Source organism: Chiloscyllium plagiosum, unplaced genomic scaffold, assembly GCF_037043375.1.
Source record: "Chiloscyllium plagiosum isolate Xiang-an unplaced genomic scaffold, Cpla_swu_hap1 HiC_scaffold_37, whole genome shotgun sequence".
NCBI lineage: Eukaryota > Metazoa > Chordata > Chondrichthyes > Orectolobiformes > Hemiscylliidae > Chiloscyllium > Chiloscyllium plagiosum.
In genome coordinates this window covers 14425669-14450443 of record NW_028270175.1, presented here as the reverse complement: position 1 = coordinate 14450443, position 24775 = coordinate 14425669, and the positions used below count along the sequence as shown (strand labels likewise).

The 24775-nt window shown below is 41.7% G+C and overlaps 1 protein-coding gene across 13 annotated transcripts in view; it reads right to left on the bottom strand.

Annotated features, from left to right (window-relative positions):
• The window catches only part of prdm16 (PR domain containing 16), a 716406-nt gene that overhangs the window by 20037 nt on the left and 671594 nt on the right, over positions 1 to 24775 (bottom strand). For all 13 annotated transcript variants that reach the window (XM_043676051.2, XM_043676062.2, XM_043676053.2 and 10 more), the window contains 3 exons: positions 23388 to 23465; positions 13789 to 13958; positions 11485 to 11659 (listed from right to left, as the gene is read on the bottom strand). In XM_043676051.2, coding sequence (XP_043531986.2) covers positions 11485 to 11659; positions 13789 to 13958; positions 23388 to 23465 — 423 coding nt within the window. The remainder of the gene's footprint in view (positions 1 to 11484; positions 11660 to 13788; positions 13959 to 23387; positions 23466 to 24775) is intronic.

Sequence of the window (24775 nt, the reverse complement as noted above, 5' to 3'; positions counted from 1 at the left end):
GATAATGATGTTTCAGATCATGTTCCATTGAATCGCAGCAGCACAGAAAATCCTACTGACGTGTTACCTTCTTAGAAATTCAACCTTCAAGTGCTGGCAAGGCTGGCTTTTTTTGTTATTCCAATTTTAAACAACATGGTACAATTACAACATCAAAAAGGGTTGTGGCAAATGGAACTAGATTAATTTCGGATACCTGGTCAGCATGGACGAGTTGGACCGAAGGGTCTATTTCTGTGCTGTATATCTCTATGACTCTATGTAGGTCAGACTGGGTAAGCATGGTAGATTTCCTATACTTAAGAATCTTAGTGAACTAGTTGGAGTTTTCTGACCATCTGACTTTACTGATACTAGATTAAATACCATGTTTAAAAATGAGTTAATTTTCAAATTAACCCACACATTATTAATCCGTGGCTCTAGAATGCTATTCCCACAGTACAACAGCAATCTTAGAATACAATATTACACAGAAGTAATTGGCATAATTTCTGTGAAGCAACTACATTTTGTTCAGCCAGAACTGACAGGAATGGGTCCTTCAGAGAGAACATAAAATGTGCTGGGCATGTGCAATCTGAGATCAGAAACCATTTCTTCACCCAATTTTCTTTCTAGAGAATTCTAAAAAAACGTGGGCAGTTTAAAGCAGCCAAGTTCAGTTGCTGAAGGATGCGAAAATAGTTGGGTGCGTGGATGTCTTTCTCAGTAATGCATATCCATAATTTAAGCGTTGCCCTGACTGAGTGCTAGAACTCTAGCCTCTGACTCGGAGAGTTGTGAGTTCAAGTCTTACTTCTGACATGTGAGGGTGGCAGCTAACATGAAAGGAAATCTAAATGGCTTTTACCTTTTATACTGTGATAAATGTGGGGCTAATTTGGGCTCAAAATGGAGATTTATGCAGGAGGAATATCTGCAATACTAACTGAATTCTTTACATCTGCTTTTATTAAGGATGAAAATACCACTTAAGCCACAATGAAGGAAAAGGTAGTTGTGGCACTAGACGTGATGATAAAAAATGATAAAGAGGAGACACTGGCTATGTTTAAAGTTGCTAAGTCACCAGGGCCAAAGGAGGCACACCTCCAATAATAATGGTGGAAATTGCATAATCTTTCAATATTCCTTAGATACAGAGGTACTGCTAGAGGCCTGGAGAATTGCAAACGTTACACCTTTGTTCAAAAAATGGTGTAATGGTAAGTCCAACAAATCAATTTCATATCAATTGCAGGCAAGTTTTCAAACATGATAATTCAGGATAAAATAAACAGAGGCTTGCAAAATTTGGATTCATTAAGAAAACTCAGCTCAGATTTATTAAGCCAATATGGTGTTCAATTAACTTTCTTGAGTTTTTCTCTGAGGTTAAGGATCTTCTGAGCAACTATAGGCCCAGTTAAAATCAATATGGGGTAAGGTTCTAGAAGCATAAAATCAACAGACACTTGGAGAGGTCGGTGTCAGTTAAGAGTAGCTTGGGTTTGTAGTCCATGCAGTTGCTCTCCCATCACCTGTGATGTTGCTGAGTACTGGAGTTTCTAATCTCTGGTTGGCTGGCAGCTTGTGTCAGGAAGGTTACCTTGCCCTGGGACCTCTTTCTAGACAATGGCCTGCTGCTGTCCTTTCTAGTGCCTGATGGGCAATAGATACTATGACCATCCTCACAAGAGTCAACGGGGCTTTCTCAGCACTTATTTAGGTAACCTGCAAGACACCCATCAAACCCGAAGATTCTGCCTTTTGAATCCATGACATGATAGCTGGTCTTGATGAAGGTCATGCAGATAATGTAGTCATCATAGACTTTAAAGTTGCTTTGGATAAAATACTACATTACATGTGTGTCAGCATAGTTGAATCTCATGGAATAAGAGGAACAGTAGAAGAATAAATATAACTTTAACTGAGTGACAGGAAACAGAGAGTAGTAGTGAACAGTATTTAACAAACTGAAGGAAGATATATCTTGAGGTTTCCTGGGGTTAGTGCTCAGATCACTGTCTTTCTTTACCCTGTATTAATTAACTGGACTTGGTGTAGTGGTGGTGGTGAACTGCCTTTTTGAACTGCTGCAGTCCATGTGTTGTAAGTTGACCCACAATGCCCTTAGGGAGGCAATTTCAAGATGTTGACCCAGCGACAGTGAAAGAATAGCTATAAATTTCCAAGTCAGGATGGTGAGTGGCTTGCAGTTGGTGGTACTCCCATGTATCTGCTGCCTTTGTTCTTCTACATGTAAGTGGTTGAGTGCTTCCACATGGAGGGAGCTGGCTAAGCTTCTCTGGTGAATGTTTGCATCTTGTAGATGGTACACACTCTGCTACTGGGCAGATGTGGTGCCGGTCAAGTGGGCTACTTTGTCCTGGAAACGTGCACAGATTATTGCAGAGCAGGGTAATAACCCAGACAGGGTGTTGGCCTTTGTAAATAGGGCTTTAAAAATTATTATTCATTCATACGGGCAAAGCAGCATATTTATTCATTCCAAATTCCCCTCAGAAAGATGGTGCAATCCATGAGTGGTTACACTTATGTCAGGAAGTCAGGAAGGGAAGCAAGTTATGAAAAACCTCTATAAAGGTTAATTCTGGACATAACAATTTAGGAAAGATGTAAAGATACTAGAAATGGTGCAGAAATTCCAGTTTTAGTGAATTTCAGTACGGTGGATATATTGGTAAATCCTGGGCTGTTCTCCTGTAAAAGGAGAATAGTAAAAGGATATTCATGACAGGGTTTTCAAAATCATGAGGGGTTGGACAGAGCAGATTGGGAGAAATCATTCTTGTTGATGAGAACCAGAGGGCACTGATTTAAGATAAATGGCAAAAGTTGCTGTAGTGATCTGAGGAAAAAACGTTGTGAAGCACATATGGTTAAAGTCTGGAAATCTCCACCTGACAGCATGGTGGAGCCAGATTTAATTGATTTCTTGAAGAGAGAATTCAATACAATCTGAGGAGAAATAAATCGCAGGGCAACAAGGAACTGGCAAAGCTGTGGGAATAGGGGACTTGCTCTGCCAAAGAGCTAGCACGGACATGGGTGCAGCTGCAACAACACCCAGGACAAAGCTTTCCACTTGCCTGGCACCACAACCACAAGAATTCACTCCCTCCACCACTGTCACTCAGTAGCAGCAGTGTGTACAATTGACAAGATGTACTGCAGAAATTCACAAAAGATCCTCAGACAGCACTTCCACACCCACGATCACTTCTATCTGGAAGGTCAAGGGAAGCAGATACATGGCAACACCATCATCTTCAAATTCCCCTCCAAGCCACTCATCATCCTGACTTGGAAATATATTGCCGTTCCTTCACTGTCGCTGGGTAACACTCCTGGAATGGACTTCCTAATGGCATACCCACAACAAGTAGAAGGCAATGGTTCAAGAAGGCAGCTCACCATCACCTTCTCAAGGACAACGAGGGAAAGGCAATAAATGCTGGCCAGATATCAACGCCCAGATCTCACAAATGAACTAAAAAAACATAAATATGTCAAACAGTTGTGCCTGAAAAGGCAAGTAGGTAAATATTGTTAGGTACCCGGTGCTTAAGGAGTTAATTTTAAAAGTTCCAGACAAGTAGCATTAGGTTAAAACCCTGAAGGAGTTATTTGAAGCTGAGAAATTCTAAGCTCAAACAAATTGTAAGCTAGTATGAAGAATTCAAATTCCCAAGATGATCCCAAAATCCAAGAACTTCTGGGATTTACATATTAATGAACCGAAACCTGCAACCCATTCGAAAACATCAAAGACTTAACAACAATCCAGTTTTGTTCAATATATCATTTCAGTTGCATGACACTGCAATCTTTTTGCTATAAATTCTATGTCTTATGGTCTTATTCTCCATAACTACCTGATGAGGCGCAGTTGTCTGAAAGCTAGTGCTTCCAAATAAACAAATGGATTTGGAATTGGAAACATTATACCAAACAGCCAAATCAGAGACTGAATTGAAAATAATACCTTAGTGCTGTTACTGGAAAGACAGAGTATTAAGGAAGAAATTCAAACCACCTCAAATACTAGCTGATGAGGAATGGGCAATAGTTGATCAAGTCTTAGTTCCATCTGAGTATGGGAATGAAATTTTATGAGAGGCGCACAAAATTCCCATGGTAGGTCACTTAGGTATTAGCAAACCTCAGGCTACAATATTTTTATTGGCCAGGATTACATGAAATGTAATCAATAGGATAGTGAAGAAGGCATTTGGTATGCTTGCCTTTAATTGTCAATGCATTGAGAATAGGAGTTGGGAGGTCATATTGCAGCTGTTCATTGGTTAGGCCACTACTGGAATATTGTGTGCAACTTTGGTCCCCCTGCTATAGGAAGGATATTGTGAAACTTGAAAGGGTTCAGAAAAGATTTACAAGTTTGTTGCCAGAGTCGGATGGTTTGAGCTATAGGGAGAGGCTGAATAGACTGGGACTATTCTCCCTGGAGCATCAGAGGCTGAGGGGTGACCTTATAGAGGTTTATAAAATCATGAGGGGCATGGATAGGGTAAATAGACAAATCTTTTCCCCAGGGTGGGGGTGTCCAAACCTAGAGGGCATGGGTTTAAGGTGAGAGGGAAAAGATTTAAAAGGGTACTAAGAGGCAAATTTTCATACAGAAGGTGGTGTGTGTATGGAATGAGCTGCCAGAGGAAGTGGTGGAGGCTGGTACAATTACAACATTTAAAAGGCATTCGGATGGGTATATGAAAAGGAAGGGTTTGGAGGGATATGGGCCGGGTGCTGGCAGGTGGGACTAGATTGGGTTGGGATATCTGGTCGGCATGGACGGATTGGATCGAAGGGTCTGTTTCTATGCTGTACATCTCTATGACTCTAAATTTTTGCCAGACATGATGCACATGTCAAGTGGTGGGAGAATCCCAACCCTTAGTTAAACCTGCGCTTTAATTCCAATACCATTTTTTGAAGAACCTTTTAGCAGTTCTTAATAAATTGTTTAAGACCGCTATCTAAAACTAGGAATGGGAACCAGCGTGGATAATCATTCAATGACCATGGGTGTTTCCACAAGACTTTGTGAAGCCATGTCTTTAGGGGAAATTAATTAAACATGGTAGTGGAAGAGTTAGTTCAATTTCTTGATAAGATACGGGTTACTCAAAGAAATACAATCAGATCAAGGAACAAACTTAATGTTCCAGTTATTCAAAGAATGGTGATGAGTTTGGGAATAGAACAATTTACATCTTCTGCTTCTCATCCCATGCCTCAACAGGCATTGGAAAGATGGCATCGAACTTTGAAGACCATAATTAGAGATGATTGGCAAGAATGTCTTCTTGAATGGTATAATGGAATTCCTAGTGAGTCCACAAGATTTAATTCTTATGAATTAATATACAGACATGATGTTAGAGGATGACTTTAATTGATTAAAGAGAAATTATTAGTACAAAGCTCACAAGCTATGGTTAGATTCCCTATAGTGTGGAAACAGGCCCTTCGACCCAGCTCGTCCACACCAACCCTCCAAAGAGTAACCCACCCAGACCCATTCACCCTAACTCTACAGGCAATTTAGCATGGCCAATTCACCTAACCTGGACTGTGGGAGGAAACCAGAGCACCCAGAGGAAACCCATGCAGACACAGGGAGGATGTGCAAACTCCACACAGACAGTCACCCGAGGCTGGGATCAAACCTGGGACCCTGGTACTGTAAGGCAGCAGTGCTAACCACTGAGCCACTGTGCCGCCCCACGGTTTTGATTTTCAGATGAGAAACTTATTAAAACTTGCAAGTTGACTAAAATGCATTTGAAAGATGCTCAACAAACAATGAAAACTAGAACCGATAAAAAGGTTAAAGGTTTAAATGTTATTGCTGGAGACAAGGTATTAGTGCAGTTACCTATCCCTGGGGAACTTTAAAGACAACACGATGATATGAATTATGTAAGAGTGCCCCAGACATGAGAATATCGTTGAGGGACTATGTAAATTTTATTGTTTACATGACAATTTGGCTGCTTTTATCAAATCTGTGAAGAACATTTGTACCACTGACTGATCTATTTGAGCAGCTACAAGAAACCTAATTGGTTATAAATCTGGCGGAAGTGAATTTGTAAAAGTATGTGTGACATGCTTGGTTCTCTTAAAGGTACATTTTCATTCTTTTTTAGGGGACAGTGCAATGTAAGATGTGTGATTTGCCCATATAACATTTACTTTGGACTTTTGAACTCGTGGCATATGGGTTTTCTGTGTGCTTGAAAGGGTTTCTGTAGCTGTGATGATTTCTTTTAAAACACAATATTAGAGAAAGAGACTTTCTGTAGAGTAATGGGGCTTTGACTGCACTGGAGTTGGGGGTTTACCTGTGAGCAAAGTTAACAGTGTAGTGAATTGAGTTTTCACATGCAGATTCAGGAATAGTTTTGTTTGGGTTTAGGGGAATATTTATAGTTTGAAAGAAAACCTTTTAGTTTCAGTTTGGGTAGTTTTGCAGAAGTCTTTGCTGAATTTGGATGTCTTAAATAGTTGTGACTAAAAAATTGAGGTAATTTAGAATTGCAAGAAAAAGGTTACCTTAGTGTAAGGAATTTAAGTTAAAATTTTCAGATTGGATGTGTATAGTTAAAACCCTGAAGGGGTCATTTGAAGCTGAGAAAGTCTATGCTCATTTAAGTTCTTAGCTTAAACGAAGACACTGACAAGATGCTATCAGATTCTCAAAATGAGGAATTTAAGCCACCATTAAATTAAAACTTATCAACGTGAAAGAGAAGATAATTCTTCTGGGTGTGAGTATTATAGCTGAGTTTTTTTTTAGGATTAACAGGATTGTACTTTTACTATATGGTTTGCAATCTTTAAATTGGTCTTATATGTAAATAATTTGGTTTATTATAGTTTATCTTCCTTTCATTTGCAAAATAATCTTCTGTTTTACTGTGAAACCTGAATCTGTCACATTGCTTCTATGTGTTTTAGTGAAAGACCACCTCATTAGCACCAAAAATTCTGACCTGTCTAGTAATGACATCAGCTGAAATTGTAATAGTACAAAACACATTTGTCTGCCTAACAGTGACTAGGATTCTAAGTATTAATTGGCTAAAATTCTTAGGGAATCATGGAAGTCATTACATAAATACAACTTCTTTCTTTCATATATGAACTGGGTCAGCTATAGTTTATTTGTATTTCTGTGGCAAAAGATTTTATTTTTCAGACCTGGGTATTTGTATAGGAGGTGTCTGAACTGTGCCACACCACAACCACAGACCAAATTTAAAAAAAAACAGTTTAGAAATTGTAGCACAGGATCATCCCTTACAGGAGCAAATCTGGCTGAAGCTGACACAAAACAAATTCTCAGGGGATGGGGTTATTTATATTTGAACCCCTTTATGTGGCTGCACTGATGCTTGGGGGAAATAAAAAGGGGGGGGATTCACAATGAATTTCTCAGTTGAACTCCACTTCAGTTCTCAAACTCTGCATATAAAGGTATTTATTCACAAGAAAATATCCTAGCTGGCTTCTAAACATATTCCTTCTTAACATCTGAAAGCACTTCACAATAACGAAACTCTGTGAAATAAAAACAGAAAATGCTAGAAAAATGCACTAGCTCTGACAGGATCTGTGGAGACAGGAACAGACTAAATATCTCAGGTCAGTGACACTTCATCAGATCACTTCATCCACGGCATGGTGGCACAGTGGTTAGCACTGCTGCCTCACAGTGTCAGAGACCTGGGTTCAATTCCTGCCTCAGGCAACTGTTTGTGTGGAGTTTGCACATTCTCCCCATGTCTGCGTGGGTTTTCTCCGGGTGCTCCAGTTTCCTCCCACAGGTCAAGTGAATTGGCCATGCTAAATTGTCCATAGAGTTAGGTGAAGGGGTAGGTGTGGGGGAATGGGTCTGGGTGAGTTGCTCTTTGGAGGGTCGGTGTGGACTTGTTGGGCAGTAGGGCTTGTTTCCACACTAAGTAATCTGACTCTTCCTTTAATCATTCACAGGATGAGGCATTGTGGCCAGGCAACATTTACTGCTCTTCCCTAATTGCCCAGAGGGCAGTTGAGACTCAGCCACATTGCTGAGAGTCTGGAGTGACACGTAGGTCAAACCAGGTAAGGATGGCAGTTTCCTTCTCTAAACAGCCGTTAGTGAACCAGAAAGGATTTTCCGACAATCGACAATCAATTTGTGATCATCATTGAATTCAACTTCCACCATCTGCCATGGCAGGATTCAAACCTGGGTATCCAGAACATTACGTGGGTCTCTGGATTGACAGCCCAGTGATAATACTACTAGGCCGTTGCCTCCCCCCTTGAACCTATAATCTTCAGCAGCATATTTAAGCGGTCTGTACAAACACATTGCAGCTGGTGAAGATTTTTACGTGTGGATTGTGAATTAGTTGCACTTCCAGCTCAAACTAAGGTCAAGATATTTCCCTGAACATAAGGATCAGATTGGATGAACATTGGCAATCTCAATTAACAGTATGCTATACGATGAGGATGCAGCAACAAATGCACATGTGACACTATCATGTACCATATGTGTAGTGGGCAGAGATGATGTGGGATGAGGAGGGGAAGCCATTAATGCACAAAAAAATCAACTTTAGTGTGATAATCTTTGTGCCTAGATTCCCAGTATGTACTCATAGCACAATGGAGTTCCGTGCCATAAATACCAACCTAAGACATTTATACAGTAATAGAGGAAAACTACCACATCAAAATTAATATTAATTCTAATATTATAAACTTAGAATTTCGTTTCAATATTTTATGCAGTAACAAGATGCACTTGTCAAATTGATATGCTTGTTATGTTCATGAACGAGTTGATGCTGTTGCAGTACATAACTTAAGACACTAGAGGTCAGTGGTGGTGGACATATGACTGAATTCTGATTAATACCATTTACTGAAAAAAGCGTTTTGTTTAGTAGGACAGAGAATTACCTTTTTTCTAGAACTTTATGCACCTTGCCCTCCTCTCCTGTTTTGGAGTATGGTTTCTCAGGTGTTGAGAGGGCTTCTAGTACCTCACCCAGTTCCCCATGTGGGAAACTCAATGTAACATTGCTTGATGGAAGTTCATGACCACTTCTTTGTTTGAATAAGTGCAGGGTGGTGCTCTCCACAGTGTCTTTACCAAAATGTATCACTTATCCAACAACAGCAAAGCAAATTATTTGGTCGTCATCATTTGTGGGATTTCAGTGTGCACAACTTGGCTGCTACGTTACTTACATTGCAACAGTAACTTCAAAAGTACTTCTAAAGCTCTTTGGACCCTCCCAAGGGTGTGAAAAGTGCAACACAAATGCAAACTATTTTGTCTTTCTCCATGCAAGCCTGCGTCTACTTCAGAAACTAGTGGAAGAAGTACTGGATAATACAGCACTTATGAAATGAAGCCCAAAGGAGGGAGCTTGTCTGTGAACTGTATTGTGGATAAGAATATGAGAAGTGACAGTAATTGATTCGATGATGAAGTAATTTGTTGTCATTATGAGGTTCTGGCAAGATTGGAATTCAGCAAAACAAAAACTGACAGAAAGCAAAATAAATAACATTAATGCACTGTCGGACTCCTGATGCAGTGTCTCCCTGTCTGCATTTCTTCTCCATGAATCGATCTAATGGGTGGCATTCTGTACTGATATATACAATTGGTTCATGTTCAGTAACAGAACCTGCTTCTAATAAAAGCCTGTTTATTGGAGAATACATATTCAACAGAACTCCACCATCAAATGTCAGTGTGTCTGTTTTGTAGGAAAGAGTCCAGGTTTACATTGCAAGTGAATTGACGAGTAAGTTACAGGAGGGAAAAGGCTTTCATGCTCCCACTTTTAAATTACTGTATCAGTGAATGTCAGAAAAGTAAAAAGGAGGGCTTGTGGGAATTTCTGTCAAGAACAACTTCAGAGTGAGCTCAGCAGGTAGTGAGGGACTGCAGTTTATAACTATCCCTAAGCCAACAAATAGGCTGACCAATACACACTCCAAAATCCTCAACCTAGCCTGTGTTGGTCACAACTCAAGAGTTTCAAAACAAAATAAAAGGAAGAAAACCAAATGTTTTCTGCTGGTTTCTTCAAACCAGAGAAGAGTTTACCAGTACCTCCCCCACAGACAGGAAAAGGACAAAACCTGGCTCTGGAGTTACTTTGCAACCTTAAAGGATTTAGTCAACTAAAGCACAGCTCCAACTTAACACACTCCTTGCAGTAAATGGTCACAATATGATAACCAAACAGATGACTTGCAGTGAGTATTGCTACAAGGGACATGCAGGTTTAACTGTAAATCTTTATGATTTCGGTTTGAAAGGAGATATCTGTACACTTACTGCTGTATTGTCTCAATATTTTATGTATAACTTTAACATATAAATGATACAGTGCAGAAGGGGACCTTGTAATAGCTGGAAGGTGGTGGTGGGGGGTGGGGAGGGGGGGTGCGTTTTGAGCAGGATGTCCCTTACTCCCCATGCCCCAGGAGACTGTGAAGGCCAATGCATTGTGGCACTATTCCTCATTCATGGGCTGAACCAGTGGGAATAGGCTGAGAGGCGACTAGCCCATAAAAGCAGAGGTCGGGAGTGGGGGTGGGTTGGGGAAGGGTGTTGGAGGGGGGGTGGGAGGTGGGAGGCCATCACCTGCTATCATCAAAGCCAAAATGGAGAAGGTGGCAGAAGCCAACTGAGCTCCGTAAACCACCAAGTTAGGGCTTCTTCCTGCCTCGCCGGTCATTTTGCCAGCAGCGTGTGGACCTCCACCACATGGGAAAACACAAGAGAATCCATGGTGGTGCCTGACCAGGCTTGGTTGGTCGGTTGGGGGGGGGTTGGAGATAGCACTCCAAATCCTCCAGGAGAGCCCCCCCCACCCCCACCCTCCACATAATGGATATGCTTTCTCCAAAGCCTGTTCTCAGCAATCCCTTTGCCCTTCCTTGCAGTATCCTGATTGGCTATTTCTGTCATACATTGGCTATTTTATATATAAATGAGGTAAAGCTGTGGGATTGAACGTTCATGTCTTTCCAATGGATGGTGAAAGTCTTAACCTTACGCCCAAACTGGGTCTAAAGCCACCCCCTGTGAAGCCTTCCATTGCTGTGTCCAGCTCTTGTTTGGCTCATCCTTGCTTCTCATTTTTACAACAAGTGTCACAGTACATTCCTTTTTTGGAATGGGATTCTCAAGTTTATTCAAATACAATAGATTAAAAAGTCTGAGTTTACTCAACGGGCTTTGTATGCAGTTGATTAGCAACGGGAGAATGGGGTGGGAAGAAGATTCAGCAAGTGGCAAGAAATCCCAAAACAATGACATTGGCCCTCAGCACAGAATGGATCTCTTGCACATATCTATGTAATTCTGTGAAACTGCCTTCTGTTTTTCCCTCACACGTACTCAGAGGGGCCTATTTCAGGAAAAACTGTGGTCACCTTTTGTCAGCTGAACTGGACGCCTGGCTGAGGTCATTGTTTCCAATGAAATTCCGGATTTCGGAGAAGTATGACTCCTCCTTTTCCTCCAAAAGTGCAGTATTGTCTAGCTCGGAGTTCGGTGAAGAAGCGGTGGTGCCCAGGTGGTTGGATGAAACCCCAGAATGTTGGCTCACTGAAACGGGAGAGAAATATATCAGAAGCTGTCAACAGGAAACAGGAATCATTTTGTATAAATCATTGAAATGCACTCACTAATTTTTCAACAATAACATCCCCACACAAGTTGTTGTTCAGTCAGACTCCTGATTCTGTACAAATCCATAAAGGGTCATACAGGCATACAGCAAGGAAACGGGCCTTTTGGCCCAACTAGTTCATACCAACCAAATTTCCTTAACTGAACTAGGCCCATTTGCCTTCATTTGACCCATGCCCCTCTAGCCGTGAAGCTGTCCAGATGTCTTTTAAATGTTGTAATTGTATTCCCCCTTCTCCCCCTTCATTTGGCAGCTCATTCCATATACACACACCACTCTCAGTGTGAAAACTTTTCCCCTCAGGCCCATGTTAAATCTTTCCCCTCTCACCTTAAACCTGTGCTTTCTACCCTGAGGAAAATACCTATCATTACTGGGAGTACAGCAATGAATTGAGAACTCAGCGACAAAGATTTGATGGTAATCATAGGATCCCAACAGTGCGCAATGAGACGATTCGGTCCATCGCATCTGCACCAACTCTCTGAAGAGCATCACACCCAGACCCTGCTCACCCATCTCAATCCACATAAACCCACATTTATCATGGCTAATCCACTTCACCTACATATCCCTGGACACTTTGTGGCAGTTTAGCATGGCCAATCCATCTATCCTGCTCATCATTGGACACTAGTAAGTGTTGCTTCAGTGCACAACATGAGGTGGGTGCTGCCTAGGATGGAGATCACCAACCTGGTATCAGATAATATTACAAGACCAATGTTCTCCCAGACTAGTTTCAATCAACATGTCCAAATCGCCCTTGAGTTTTTCATCTAGCTTTTGCCTGTCCCAGTAACATAAAGATTTGAATGAGTTAAAGAGTCTCTTAATGTGTGCTTAAGGCTTTATAACTCAATGGGGTAGGTTAGTTGGACCAGCTACAAGAAAAGCAGAAAATTCTGGATACACTCATCAGGTCAGACAGCATTTGTGGGGAGAGAAACATTGAAGTTAATGTTTCGGGTCTGTCTTTGCAATAACTCAGTTCTAGTGAGAGGTCAGAAATAAAAAAGTCATAGATCTGAGACATTAACTATCTGCTCTTCTCATCACAAATTCTGACCGACATGCTGAGCATTCCAGGACTTTCTGTTTTTATTTTAGATTCCCAACATTTTCAATATCTTTCTTTTGTCACAGTTAGTCATGTTGTTCTGGGACAGGAGTCTGACTGGGCCAAGGTCAGATGTTGGTTCCCATCCCTGAAAGAGGTGAGTGAACCAGTTGGCCTTTAACAACAAGGTGACAGCTTCTCAGAGACTGTTGTCGACATTATCTTTTTAAATTTCAGAATCGTTTCAAATGGAGACAAACACAGAGATTGCTGGAGAAACTCAGCAGGTCTGACAGCATCTATGGAGAGAAACAAGAGTTAACGTTTTGAGTTCACTATGACTCTACTCCAGACTGTACTGCATCATCCCCACCTTCTGCAGTCTTAATGGACTCAAAACTTAACTCTCTATCTCTCTCTCTCTCTCTCCAGATATGCTGCCAGACCTGCTGAGTTTCTCCAGCACTCTCTGTGTTTGTTTCAGATCTCCAGTCTTGGTTGCCTCTTTTCAAACTGGACTCGATTTCTCAAACTGTTCAGGTTGAATTTGAACTGTCGCATTGTGGATGTCCCGAACAACATAACTGGAAGTTTCACAAATGGTACTGATCTGGGGTGGCTCAGTGGTTAGCACTGCTGCCTCACAGCACCAAGGACCCGGGTTCGATTACAGCCTCGAAAGTTTGCACTGTTGGGATCCTATGATTACCATCAAATCTTTGTAGCTGAGTTCTCAATTCATTGCCATACTCCCAGTAATGATAGGTATTTTCCCCAGGGTAGAGGGCACAGGTTTAAGGTGTATCTCCCTGTAGTCCAAAGATGGGCAGGTTAGGTGGACTGGTCGTGGGAAGTGTGGGGCCAAGGGGAATAGGGTGGGATGCTCTTTGGAGTGTGGGTGCAGTCTTGATGGGCCAACTGGCTTCTTTCTGCACTATGGTGATTCTATGATACCGTTCCGGTGAGAGGCAGATCGTGAATTACCTGGAATACTCTCATTCTCGTGTTTCTTGAGGTGGCGATCAAGGTTGGTTTGCTGCCCAAAGCAACGGTTACACAAATGACATTTGAACGGCTTCTCTTTGTTATGGATGTTGCGGACGTGCCTTTGCAGGTTTGAAGAGATGCTGAACGACCTGTCACAGTATTTACACCTGCAAGGACAAGTATCACTGGCTGTAAAAACAATTATCATCTCCAAACCTTAATCGAGAATTGTAACAAAACCTCTTCAAACGTGAATATCGCTCAACGTCCTATTAAATGCATCCAATCAGTTTAGCTTGGAAACAAATGGCCCATTATCCATTGCAATTCCTGGGTAATGATCTTCATTACATTACAAAAGGGTAGGCTGAGGTTCTGATAGAAGTCTTTAAAATTAAGTTCTCTCAGTAAACATAGAAAAAAAACTGAAACAAACACAGAGAATGCTGGAGAAACTCAGCAGGTCTAGCAGCACGTGGAGAAAGAAACAGTTAACATTTTGAGTCCAAATGACTGTTCTTCAGAACGCAGAACATTCACTTGATTTCTCTCCACAGATTCTGCTGACTTTCTCCAGTGTTCTCTGTTTGTGTTTCAGATTTCCAGCGTCCACAGTGTGTTGCTTTTGTTGGGGTCGAAAAAATACTTCCAATTGTTCAAAACACAGGGTGATAAATGCAAGACTGATGTAAATAAATTCCAGAAGGATTTCAGGATAAACTTCTTTAACTCAAGAAATAAAAAGAGGTGAGAATGTGGCACTTGCTTTAACATGGAACAGCTGAGGTGAATAGCACAGGCACACTGAAATGAAAGCTGAACAAGTACATGACAGACATCAATAACAGCAGTACCTCTCAGGGACTGCAAAATTCAATATGGCGGCTTACATAAATAATTAGGGATGGACAAAAATAAATGTTGGCCTAACCAGTGACTCCCACTTCCCATGAACAAATTAAAAAAAGAAAAACAGACAAAGATGCTGCAAAGATGAAATGGAGGAGTGAGAGAAAACTTGTGAGAGGTCTCAACCCCAGCATAGTCAAGATTAGTGTGGTGCTGGAAAAGCACAGCAGGTCAAGCAGCATCCGAGGAGCAGGAAAATCAATGTTTCAGGCAAAAGCCCTTCATCCGGAATTCCTGATGAAGGGCTTTTGCCCAAGACATCGATTTTCCTGTGCCACTCTAATATTAAGTCTAATCTCCAGCATTTGCAGTACCCACCTCCACCCTCAACGCCAGGATAGACCAGATTGCCTGAATGGTCTATTCCTGTGCTTGAAATTCTATGAAATCACCCATCATTAAAGACTTTAACAGCCAATGGCTGAATATAAAATTTGATGTTGTTCTACATAATAGAGTCATAGAGTCATACGGCACAGATGACTCATCTATGCTGATCAGACGTTCCAATCTGACCTAATCCCATTTATTAGCATTTACCTTATATTCCTCGAAACCCTTCCTTTTCATGTATCCATCCAGGTGCCTTTTAAATGTTGTAATTGTACCAGCCTCCACCACTTTCTCTGGCAGCTCATTCCATGCATGCACCACCCTCTGCAGGAAAAAGTTACCCCTTATGTCCCTTTTAAATCTTTCCTCTCTCACCTTAAACCTATGCCCTCTAGTTTTGGACTTCCTAAACCTTAGGAAAAAGACCTTGGCTATACATCCTATCCATGCCCCTCATTATTTTATACACCTCTGCAAGGTCTCCCCTCAGCCTCCAGGGAAAAAAGCTCCAGCCTATCCAGCATCTCCCTATAGCTCAAACCCTCCAGTCACACCAATATCCTTGCAAATCTTTCCTGTACCCTCTCCAATTTAGCATTCTAGTGACTAGAACTGTACAATATTCCAGTCTGCACAGCCACAACATGACATGCCAACTCCTATACTCAACTCACTGACCAATGAAGGTAAGCATGCCAAATGCCTTCTTCACCACCTTGTCCACCTGGGACTCCACTTTCAAGGAACAATGCCTCTGCACTTGAAAGTCTCTTTGTTCAGCAACACTCCCCAGGAACCTACCATTAACTGTACAAAATCTGCCCTGGTTTGCCTTACCAAAATGCAATACCTCACACTCATCTAAATTGAATTCCATCTGCCATTCCTCGACCCATTGGTCCATCTGATCATGATCCCATTGTACTCTGAGGTAATCTTTTCACTGTCCACTGCACCATCAATTTTGGTGTCATCTGTAAACTTACTAACCATACCTCCTATATTCACATCCAAATCATTTATGTAAATGATGAAAAGCAGTGGACCCCGCTCCGATCCTTGTGGCACATTACTGGTCTCAGGCCTCCATTCTGAAAAAGAATCCTCTTCGACCACACTGTATCTGGTACTTTCAAGCCAATTTTGTTACTAATTGGCTGGTTCCCCCTGTATTAGATTAAATTCCCTACAGTGTGGAAACAGGCCCTTCGGCCTAACTAGTTGACACCGACCCTCCGAAGAGTAACCCACCCATTCCTCGACATTAACCCCTGACTAATTCATCTAACTCTATGGACAATTTAGCATGGCCAATTCACTTGACCTGCACATCTTTGGACTGTGGGAGGAAACTGGAGCACCCGGAGGAAACCCACACAGACATGGGGAGAATGTGCAAACTCCACACAGACAGTCGCCCAAGGTGTGAATCAAGCCAGGGTTCCTGGTGCTGTGAGGCAGTAGTGCTGACTACTGAGCCATCATGCTGCCCTTAATGTGGTATTATGTGGAACAATGTCATTAGTTCCTATTAGGAACTTCATTCCCCAACTATCAACTCCACCTCTCTCTGTGACAGCTCCCTGAGCTGAAGCAGATTATTTCCAATCTTGGTGTCATATTTAAATCTGAGGTGAACATTTGCCAAAGTATTCTTACCATCACAAAGACCGCTAACTCAGGCCTCTGGAACATTTCTCAAATCTATACCTGTCTCAACCTAGCTGATGCTGAAACCCTTCCTCCTTGTTTTTGTTACTGATAAACTTGGCTCCCATGTTTCTTCTGTTTATAAACATTGGGATCACCCAAAACTCTGATGGTCATGACCTTTCTTGCATCAAGTCCTGTTCATATCTATCAGCTTTGTGCTCTATGCTGACTGGCCTACACTGGCTTCCAGTTCAACAACAGCTTGAAGTTAAATGTCTCGTTCTTGTTTACAAATTCCTCCATGGCCTCACCCCTCCATTTTGATATCTTTTCCAACACCGCTATCATCTGAGATACTTGTGCCCCCCCTAAGTTTGACCTTTTGAGCATCCATGATTTTAACTGTTACATTATGGGTGGCTGCATCTTCCGCAGCCTGGGCCGTTAGTGGTGCCATTCCATGCTAAGCCTCTTTGTCTCGCTACCTCATAACAAATTTTTCATCTTTAAAATGTCCCCCTTTCACAAAGCCTTAAACAGTCTACCTAAGAATCAAATTGTGCTTATAATGCTGCTGTACTATGGGACACACTTTATTACTTGAAAGATATTGTTGACCATAATAAAGGAAGCTCCAATAGTCTGCAGCTGACCATTTTTATGTTGCTTTAATTTGTTAAAAGGTTGAATGATTTAATAATTCAGATGAAGCAATGTAAATAATACAGTATGGAATTAGATCTTAAAAATCAAATAATTTGAACTAGAGGAAGTGGACCACAATGTCTTAAGATGTGATAATGGTAAAAATGGATGATCAATTTTTGACTTCCTTCATCTGATTTTTATAGCTCAGATCTTTCATGGACTAAAATGCTTTTTAAAATAACAGGAAAAAAAACTTGACTGGAGATAACTGAAGTGGCCACTTGACTAGGTTAAGCCAAGCTCATGAAACCATCAATGAACAAGAATCGGTTTGAGTGAAAATTAACACGATTATCAAAAGGCATTGAGACTATGATATACAGGCCCTGGTCGATTCCTGAAGAAGGGCTCATGCCCGAAACGTCGATTCTCCTGCTCCTTGGATGCTGCCTGACCTGCTGCACTTTTCCAGCAATACATTTTCAGCTCTGATCTCCAGCATCTGCAGTCCTCACTTTCTCCCAGAAGATTTTAACCTACTGTGAATCCTCTTACAAGGATGCCTTCCTTGAAGAAGCTCTCTTTCTCCCTCTACAATTCCTGAAGAAGGGCTCATGCCCGAAACGTCGATTCTCCTGCTCCTTGGATGCTGCCTGACCTGCTGCGTTTTTCCAGCAACACATTTTCAGCTCTGATCTCCAGCATTTGCAGTCCTCACTTTCTCCCTGGTCGATTTGCACCATTGTGTAAGTTTCACAACTGGGATGAAGCAATTTACAGATGATCCAGCTTGAAAATTAACAATGAAGCCAGAAATGGGACTATAATATATTCACTGTTTCAACTTTTAGGCAGAGAGAGAAGGAACATGGATTAAGGTTTTCTTTCCCTCTGCTTCCCTCTGCCTCCTGGAAATCAGCTCCCAGTAAAAGGGGAAACTGGAAAAAACATCGATTAACTGAGAGCTTAAGGATATCCACAAAGTTCACCACTACTGAAGAAACAAGGCATAGGTGAAACAACTATAGTCTCAGAGTAAAATCTAACACTAAAGACTCTAACGACCCTTTAAACTGTCTGTTCTTGATCTTCCTTTTCGTTGTAGGCACCATCCTTGTATCTGTGTTTGACGTTGCATTTTATTACTTTTCTTAAGGCTAGTAAGTAATAAAATACCACTTTCTTTCATTGCATTAGCCTTACTTTTGATTAAGTTTCAATGAGGTGTGTGATATCGCTGCACGCACAAAATAAGTAAAAATCTTTGGTGTGGTCAGCTAAAGGAATCAAACAGAAGAGAGCTGACTCACCCCTCCTCATCTGGACATTGCACTTCGTGTCTTTAACTTTTAGCAAATTCAAGGGAGCAAGTGTTCCACCTGACAATGCAGCAATGTGTTATGCTGATCAGATGACTGCATTATGTTTTGAAATCACAAGGTTAAGGGGAGATGGGGAGGATGGGGAAGGAGGGAAAAAAAAGCCAAAAAGAATTGCATTCTCAATCACTTGTTAGCCTGAAACCATGGGAGAAGGGTAATATAGTCACACTGCTCCAATTCAAATAGCCTTCTAATCCTAGTTGTATGAGTTCACATTTGGGAATGGAATTAAAAATCACACATCAGGTTTCAGTCCAACTGGTTTATTTGGAAGCACAAGCAAATGAAAAGGCAGTGCTCCGAAAGCTAGTGCTTCCAAATAAACCTGTTGGACTATAACCTGGTGTTGTGTGATTTTTAACTTTGTCCACCCCAGTTCAACACCGGCACATCCAAACCTTGGGAATTGAGCATGCGAAAATGCACTGGGTATACAACTCATTGTCCACCTCCAGCCAGCAATTAGCCAATGAGGTGCCATGAACTGGGGAAGGAAAGGAAAACTGAAAGAAAGGCGCCCTGAAGAGTTAACACATGGTAAGTGGAACACACAGCAGCCAGTCTGTGAGCTGTTCCCAGGGGTTTATTGATAGATTTGATATGCCACAATTTTACCTCGCTGTACAAACAGCAGAGTTCCACTTGCGCGGCTAATTGTGCTGGGAAAATTGCTGGGCATCAAAAGTTTTAATCAGATGAATCCTTTTATGTTCAGCCTAAAAAATGCCTGCTGCTAATTTAAGATCCTGGTGCTGCAAGGGTCAGAGGCAATTGTCAGATGGCGAGAAAGCTGAATGTTTTGTTTAGTGCACCAGGGACCGAGAGTTACTTCATCTGGGCCGACTGGTCATCACTGCAGTGCCTGGATCATTTGCTTTTAAACTGGGGTTTTCGAGCGGTCACTTTTCATCAGACAATCTCCTCGCACAATCTGATAATCACTGTGCGAGTGAAGTGCTCTGCACTGTGAACCGTGAAGGGGTTTAAAACAAAGCCCCGGTCTGCTATCCAATGTGCTGCATATTTACCTCGAAGTCAACTTGAAAAGTTGCAGGGAAAATGAGCTCAGTCATTTGTTAGGGTAAATTGTTTCTAAATTACCTAATCATAGAGAAAGAGGGAGAGAGGACAAAAAAAAAGCTGACAAAGTTAAAACATCATCCTTAGGGGATTTTCAATCGGCAACTTTGACGCCAAACAGGGAGCGAAAAAGTGATGTCGATAATGGACACAGATTTAAACAGAATCAATCTTCTTTCGGGGCATTTTTAAAATTCCTTAATCTGCTTATTGCAGCTGATCCGGTAGATTTCCAATGAGTGAAAGGTTACATTTGCCCTCATGCATTCCTCCTGACTTGCGCAGTTGAGTGGGGAGGTGGCAGGGAAGAGAATTTCCTGATTATTCATTGTTCCTTATTGTTTTCCATCTGGAAGATGGGAGTGAGCAGCTTTACTGGAGAACAGCAAAAGTCCTGTCGGTGGCCAGTTACTATTAAACTCGACGATTTGTGGGTATTGTCTAATTGACTTGTTCAGAGATGTTATTACATGTCCCTGGAGGAATTGGGACTTGAAGCCTGATTTCCTGGCTCAGAGGTGGGGACACTACCACAACAGCCCATTCTATGATTTCTGAGCTACTCAGTGATTCTCTTGTGATTGGTGCAGTCCATTTAGGCAGTAGATCTGGACAACTTACACCACCCACTCATCTACCTGCCCTACACCATCTGCTCTCATGCGTGGATGTAGACTATACAGCCCTGTGCCATTACTGAAGTCCTCCGAGGGTCTAGTAACATTTATTTACCAACCATCATCACTAAAACTGGCCATTTATTTTTCACTGCTGTACGTAGGACTTGCTGTGTGTGTATGTTGAACTCTCCCATGGATTGCAGATCACTAAAATCAGATAATTTTAATATTCCCAATGGCAATATAGCTGATGCAGACATCTCTGTGTCCCTGGACACCAAGCCATTTCAGATCTGTTTGCTCGGTACAAATACAGCCAAGATATCAACAAAAAGGAAGAAATAAACGAGACTCTCCTATTCCATTTAGGGTACAATGACATGGGATCTCCACATTAGTTATTTAACACTGGGGATAATTTAAGTTGTGTTGAGTTTCAATTTGTTTTTACAATCAAATAAACGAGAGCTCTTCACATTAGTTTAAAATGAATAGTGTGGGCTGTGCATGATTTGCCTGTCCCCACTGGCTCCTTATACTGCTGTGATCACATTCCCCTGTACCCTGGGAAATAAACAAAGTGACATCTGGTTAGCATGAGTGCCATGACCAGCACGGTAAAGGTTAATGTAGTTATACCCTCAGGTCTTAATCAGACCCTAGAGAGAAATATTTTTCTCTGCTTTTGTTACACACTTTTTTTCTGTTTCCTGTTTGGTCTTGGACGTCCTCTATGGAGAGGAGAACGCTCAGCACCTTTTTCCATATCAATAATGCCACAAATAACAGCAACATTTCACTTGCAGAATTAACCTTGCGCTGTTAGCCATGGATATGTTGGTTGCAGTCTTGGAGGGTTGTGGGTGCAAGACTCACTCTAGTGCCTTGCGCCTTTAATACAAGCTGATGTTCTAGTTTGCAGATGTGTGATACCAAAGGAGTACTGCTCTTTCAGACGTACGGTGTTTTGGATGAGATTGTTATCTGATTTCTTAGTGGATGTAAACTGCTTCATGCAGGGTCTTCTTCTGGTGTCACTTAACCAGCATCAGTGAAATGTGCTATCTGATCATTATCTGATTGTAATCTGTGGGACCTTGCTATACACAGATTCTTCGCTGGGTCCCCTGCACTTCAGCGTTGACTGCTTTACAAAAATGCTCCACTGGCTGTGAAACATTTTGGCTATGGCCATGAAAGGTGCCTTATAAATGCAAGTTTTTCTTTTACGGACACTGAACCTCTCCCACAGCTTCAGAATCCCAGTAAAATGTTCAATTCTTTTAGACCCTTAGCAATGTTTTAACATCTATCATCTGAGGAAGAAAGAAGAATGAGAGAAATATTTCCCAAGTCCATCTTTCAAATGTCCTATGTCTTGAGTTAAAAGTCAGACAACACCAAGTTACAGTCCAACAGGTTTATTTGGAAGCACTAGCTTTCAGAGTGCTGCTCCTTTACCAGGCGGTTGTGGAGCTCAACAACCTGTTGGAGGAGCAGCGCTCCGAAAGCTAGTGCTTCTAAATAAACCTGTTGGACTGTAACTTTGTGTTGTGTGATGTTTAACTCTGTCTAACATCAGCTCCTCTACATCATGGCTATCTCTTGCGGCAATTTTTAGCACCCTCCTCTCTGCAAGTTTTAATTTTATTCTTCAGTGCCCAAATGAGTCTGTTTTCCAGAAAAAGAGTCCATGGGATAGCACCTCAGAATTGGAATCCTGTGTCAGGCCACTTGTACGAAATCCAGGGGTACGGAGGCCATACCACAGTATAGTGCTATACTATAGTCCAAAGCTGAAGCTTGTCAATTCACTATTGACCAAGGCTCAAACCTGGAAAAGTCTTCATCCAAATGGCTCATTCTCTTACTGCTAAGTGCATTCACTTCCACAGCCATCAGGAGACATCCCCTCCATTTTTGAAGCAGATCTTCCAATGGCACTGCTCACAGTTACAGCGTTTCACTGTTAGCTCAGACAATACCTAACTCCGACCTCTGCCTTTGAAGACACTGCTCAAAGGTTCACCCTTTGGGAAGTGTTCTGAAGAGGTAAATGCAGAGAACTGTAGTTGTTTGCTGCAACTGACATCAATTTGAAACAAAAGCAAAAAGAGCTGGAGAAACTCCGAAGATCTGGCTACATCTGTGAAGAGTCGAAAAGTGTGGCGCTGGAAAAGCACAGCTGGTCAGGCAGAATCCAAGGATGCATAAGCCCTTCATCAGGAATGGGGAGGGGGAAGGGGGCTGTGGGGCAGGTAGCTGGGAAGGCCATTGGTGGATACAGGTGGGGGTTCCTGCATTCACCTATTGCCTTCCCAGCTACCTTACCCCACCCAGCCCGCACCCCCAGCCCTACATTTATCTCTCAGACCCCTACCCCTCCACATTCCTGATGAAGGGCTTATGCCTGAAATGTTGACTCTACTGCTCCTCGGATGCTGCCTGAACCTGCTGTACTTTTCCAGGGCGACACTTTTCAACCCTGACTCTCTAGCATCTTCAGTCCTCACTTTCTCTCAGCATCTGTGAAGAGAAAACTAGAGTTCACATTTCGAGTGTCTGTTCTGATGAAGGTTTAGGCTATTTTTCTGTCTACAGATACTGCCAGATGTGCTGAGTTTCTTCAGCAATTTCTACTTTTGTTTCAGATTTATAGCATCATTGTTTTTACTTTAAGAAAACAATTTTAATTTTTTGACTCCAGTTCAGAAAGCTCAACGTGAAATGGCTGGATTCTTTTCTTTCTAAAAGTGAGAGATTTTTAAAGTGAATGTGCACACTAAACACAAGATGTTTATCAACATGAGGAGATAACATTTTCTGAATTTGTTATAGTTTTACAAGAACACAACCAGTTCAGTGTCAGTTGAGAGACACAGAAGGCTGAGGAGAAGACACAACAGGCAGATGTGGGGGATGAGCAAAGAAGCTTGAGTAGCAGAGTACCATGAAAGGTTTGTGACCTTACCTATACGGCTGTTCTCCTGTGTGCGTTCTGAGATGCCGAGTAAGATTTGCTGATCTTGGAAAAATCTTCCCACAGTACCTGAAGGGGGAAGAAAAGCGACTATTTTTCCAGCATCACCATTCTCGAAGTTCCTGCATGATTTGTGCGCCCAAAGACCCCAGCGTCTGACTTATTCTGTGTGTTGGATACATCTGTGATGTCATCAATGAACCAATCCATTTGAGATGATTGACACCACTAATTGGCATTAAGTTGATAAGCATTGCTATTTATTTCACCAGCTCGACGTGAAATAACCATTTCTTTGGTTTATGAGGTGGATCAGCAGCTTCAGAGTTTTAAAGCAAAGCCTCAAAGGGGTATGATGTAATTGGTGAGGGCACATCTTTAGTGACAGAGCACAAAGTGTTTAGCCATCTCAGCTTTGACTGGAAGACACCAGAGTGGATGACAGCTAAGCAATTTTTCTGGTATGGTTGCTATGGAAAGTGTCAGGGAGTGGCATTAAAGAGATGGAACTGGGTGTTATCAGTGCATACATGGAATCTGATTGCACCAAGAGGCATCCTGTTAATGAGCAAGAGGAGGAAGCTACAGGCAGATATTTTGGGGGATTTCCCGAAGTAATAACACCGGAGTTATTGGAAATGGTTTGGCTATGACTGGTTAGGGAGGATTAAAACCAAGCATGGATGACCCTACTGGTCTGAACAATGAGTGAGTGTTGTTGGAGGAGGTGGATCAATGGAGGTCAGCAAGAGAAAGGTTGCAAAGTATGAGGAGGGATAATGGATCTTCATCACAGTCACAGCATATGTCATTTGTGATTTTGAAGAGGGCCATTTCAGTGCCTCCAACCTCATTGGAGATTGCAGTAGGAGCTGTTAGGAGTAGCAACTTCCCATAAATGCACATCATTGAATATGTGGAATAAATTTCAACAGACAGCTTTTAGGATCCATGGTTCAGATCTAAAACAATGATGCAGACTACAGGACAGACGCCACAGCTTTGTTGAAAAGCTGTTCAGCTGAGATAATTTTGTGATATTATTAGCTTTTTGTGATATTATTAACAATTTATTCATGTGCTTTTGTTCATTGGTTCTGATAGGCTCACAGTTCTATTAAGAGCAGACAATGGAATTAATCACATTTACATTCATGATTAATATCACACAATGTTACTTCAATCTATGGATGCCTTTAAAATGAGCAAACCTCACATGATGTTGTGTCAAAGGATGTGCATTGTGACGGAAAGTGAGTGTAACAATTCAATTGCTCATGATGGATTTCCTGAGCGTTATGACGGGATTTGATAAAGCTACGAGTAGGAAAGCTGTTTCCATTTGTGGAGGAGACCAAAGCTAGGACCCATAAATTTAA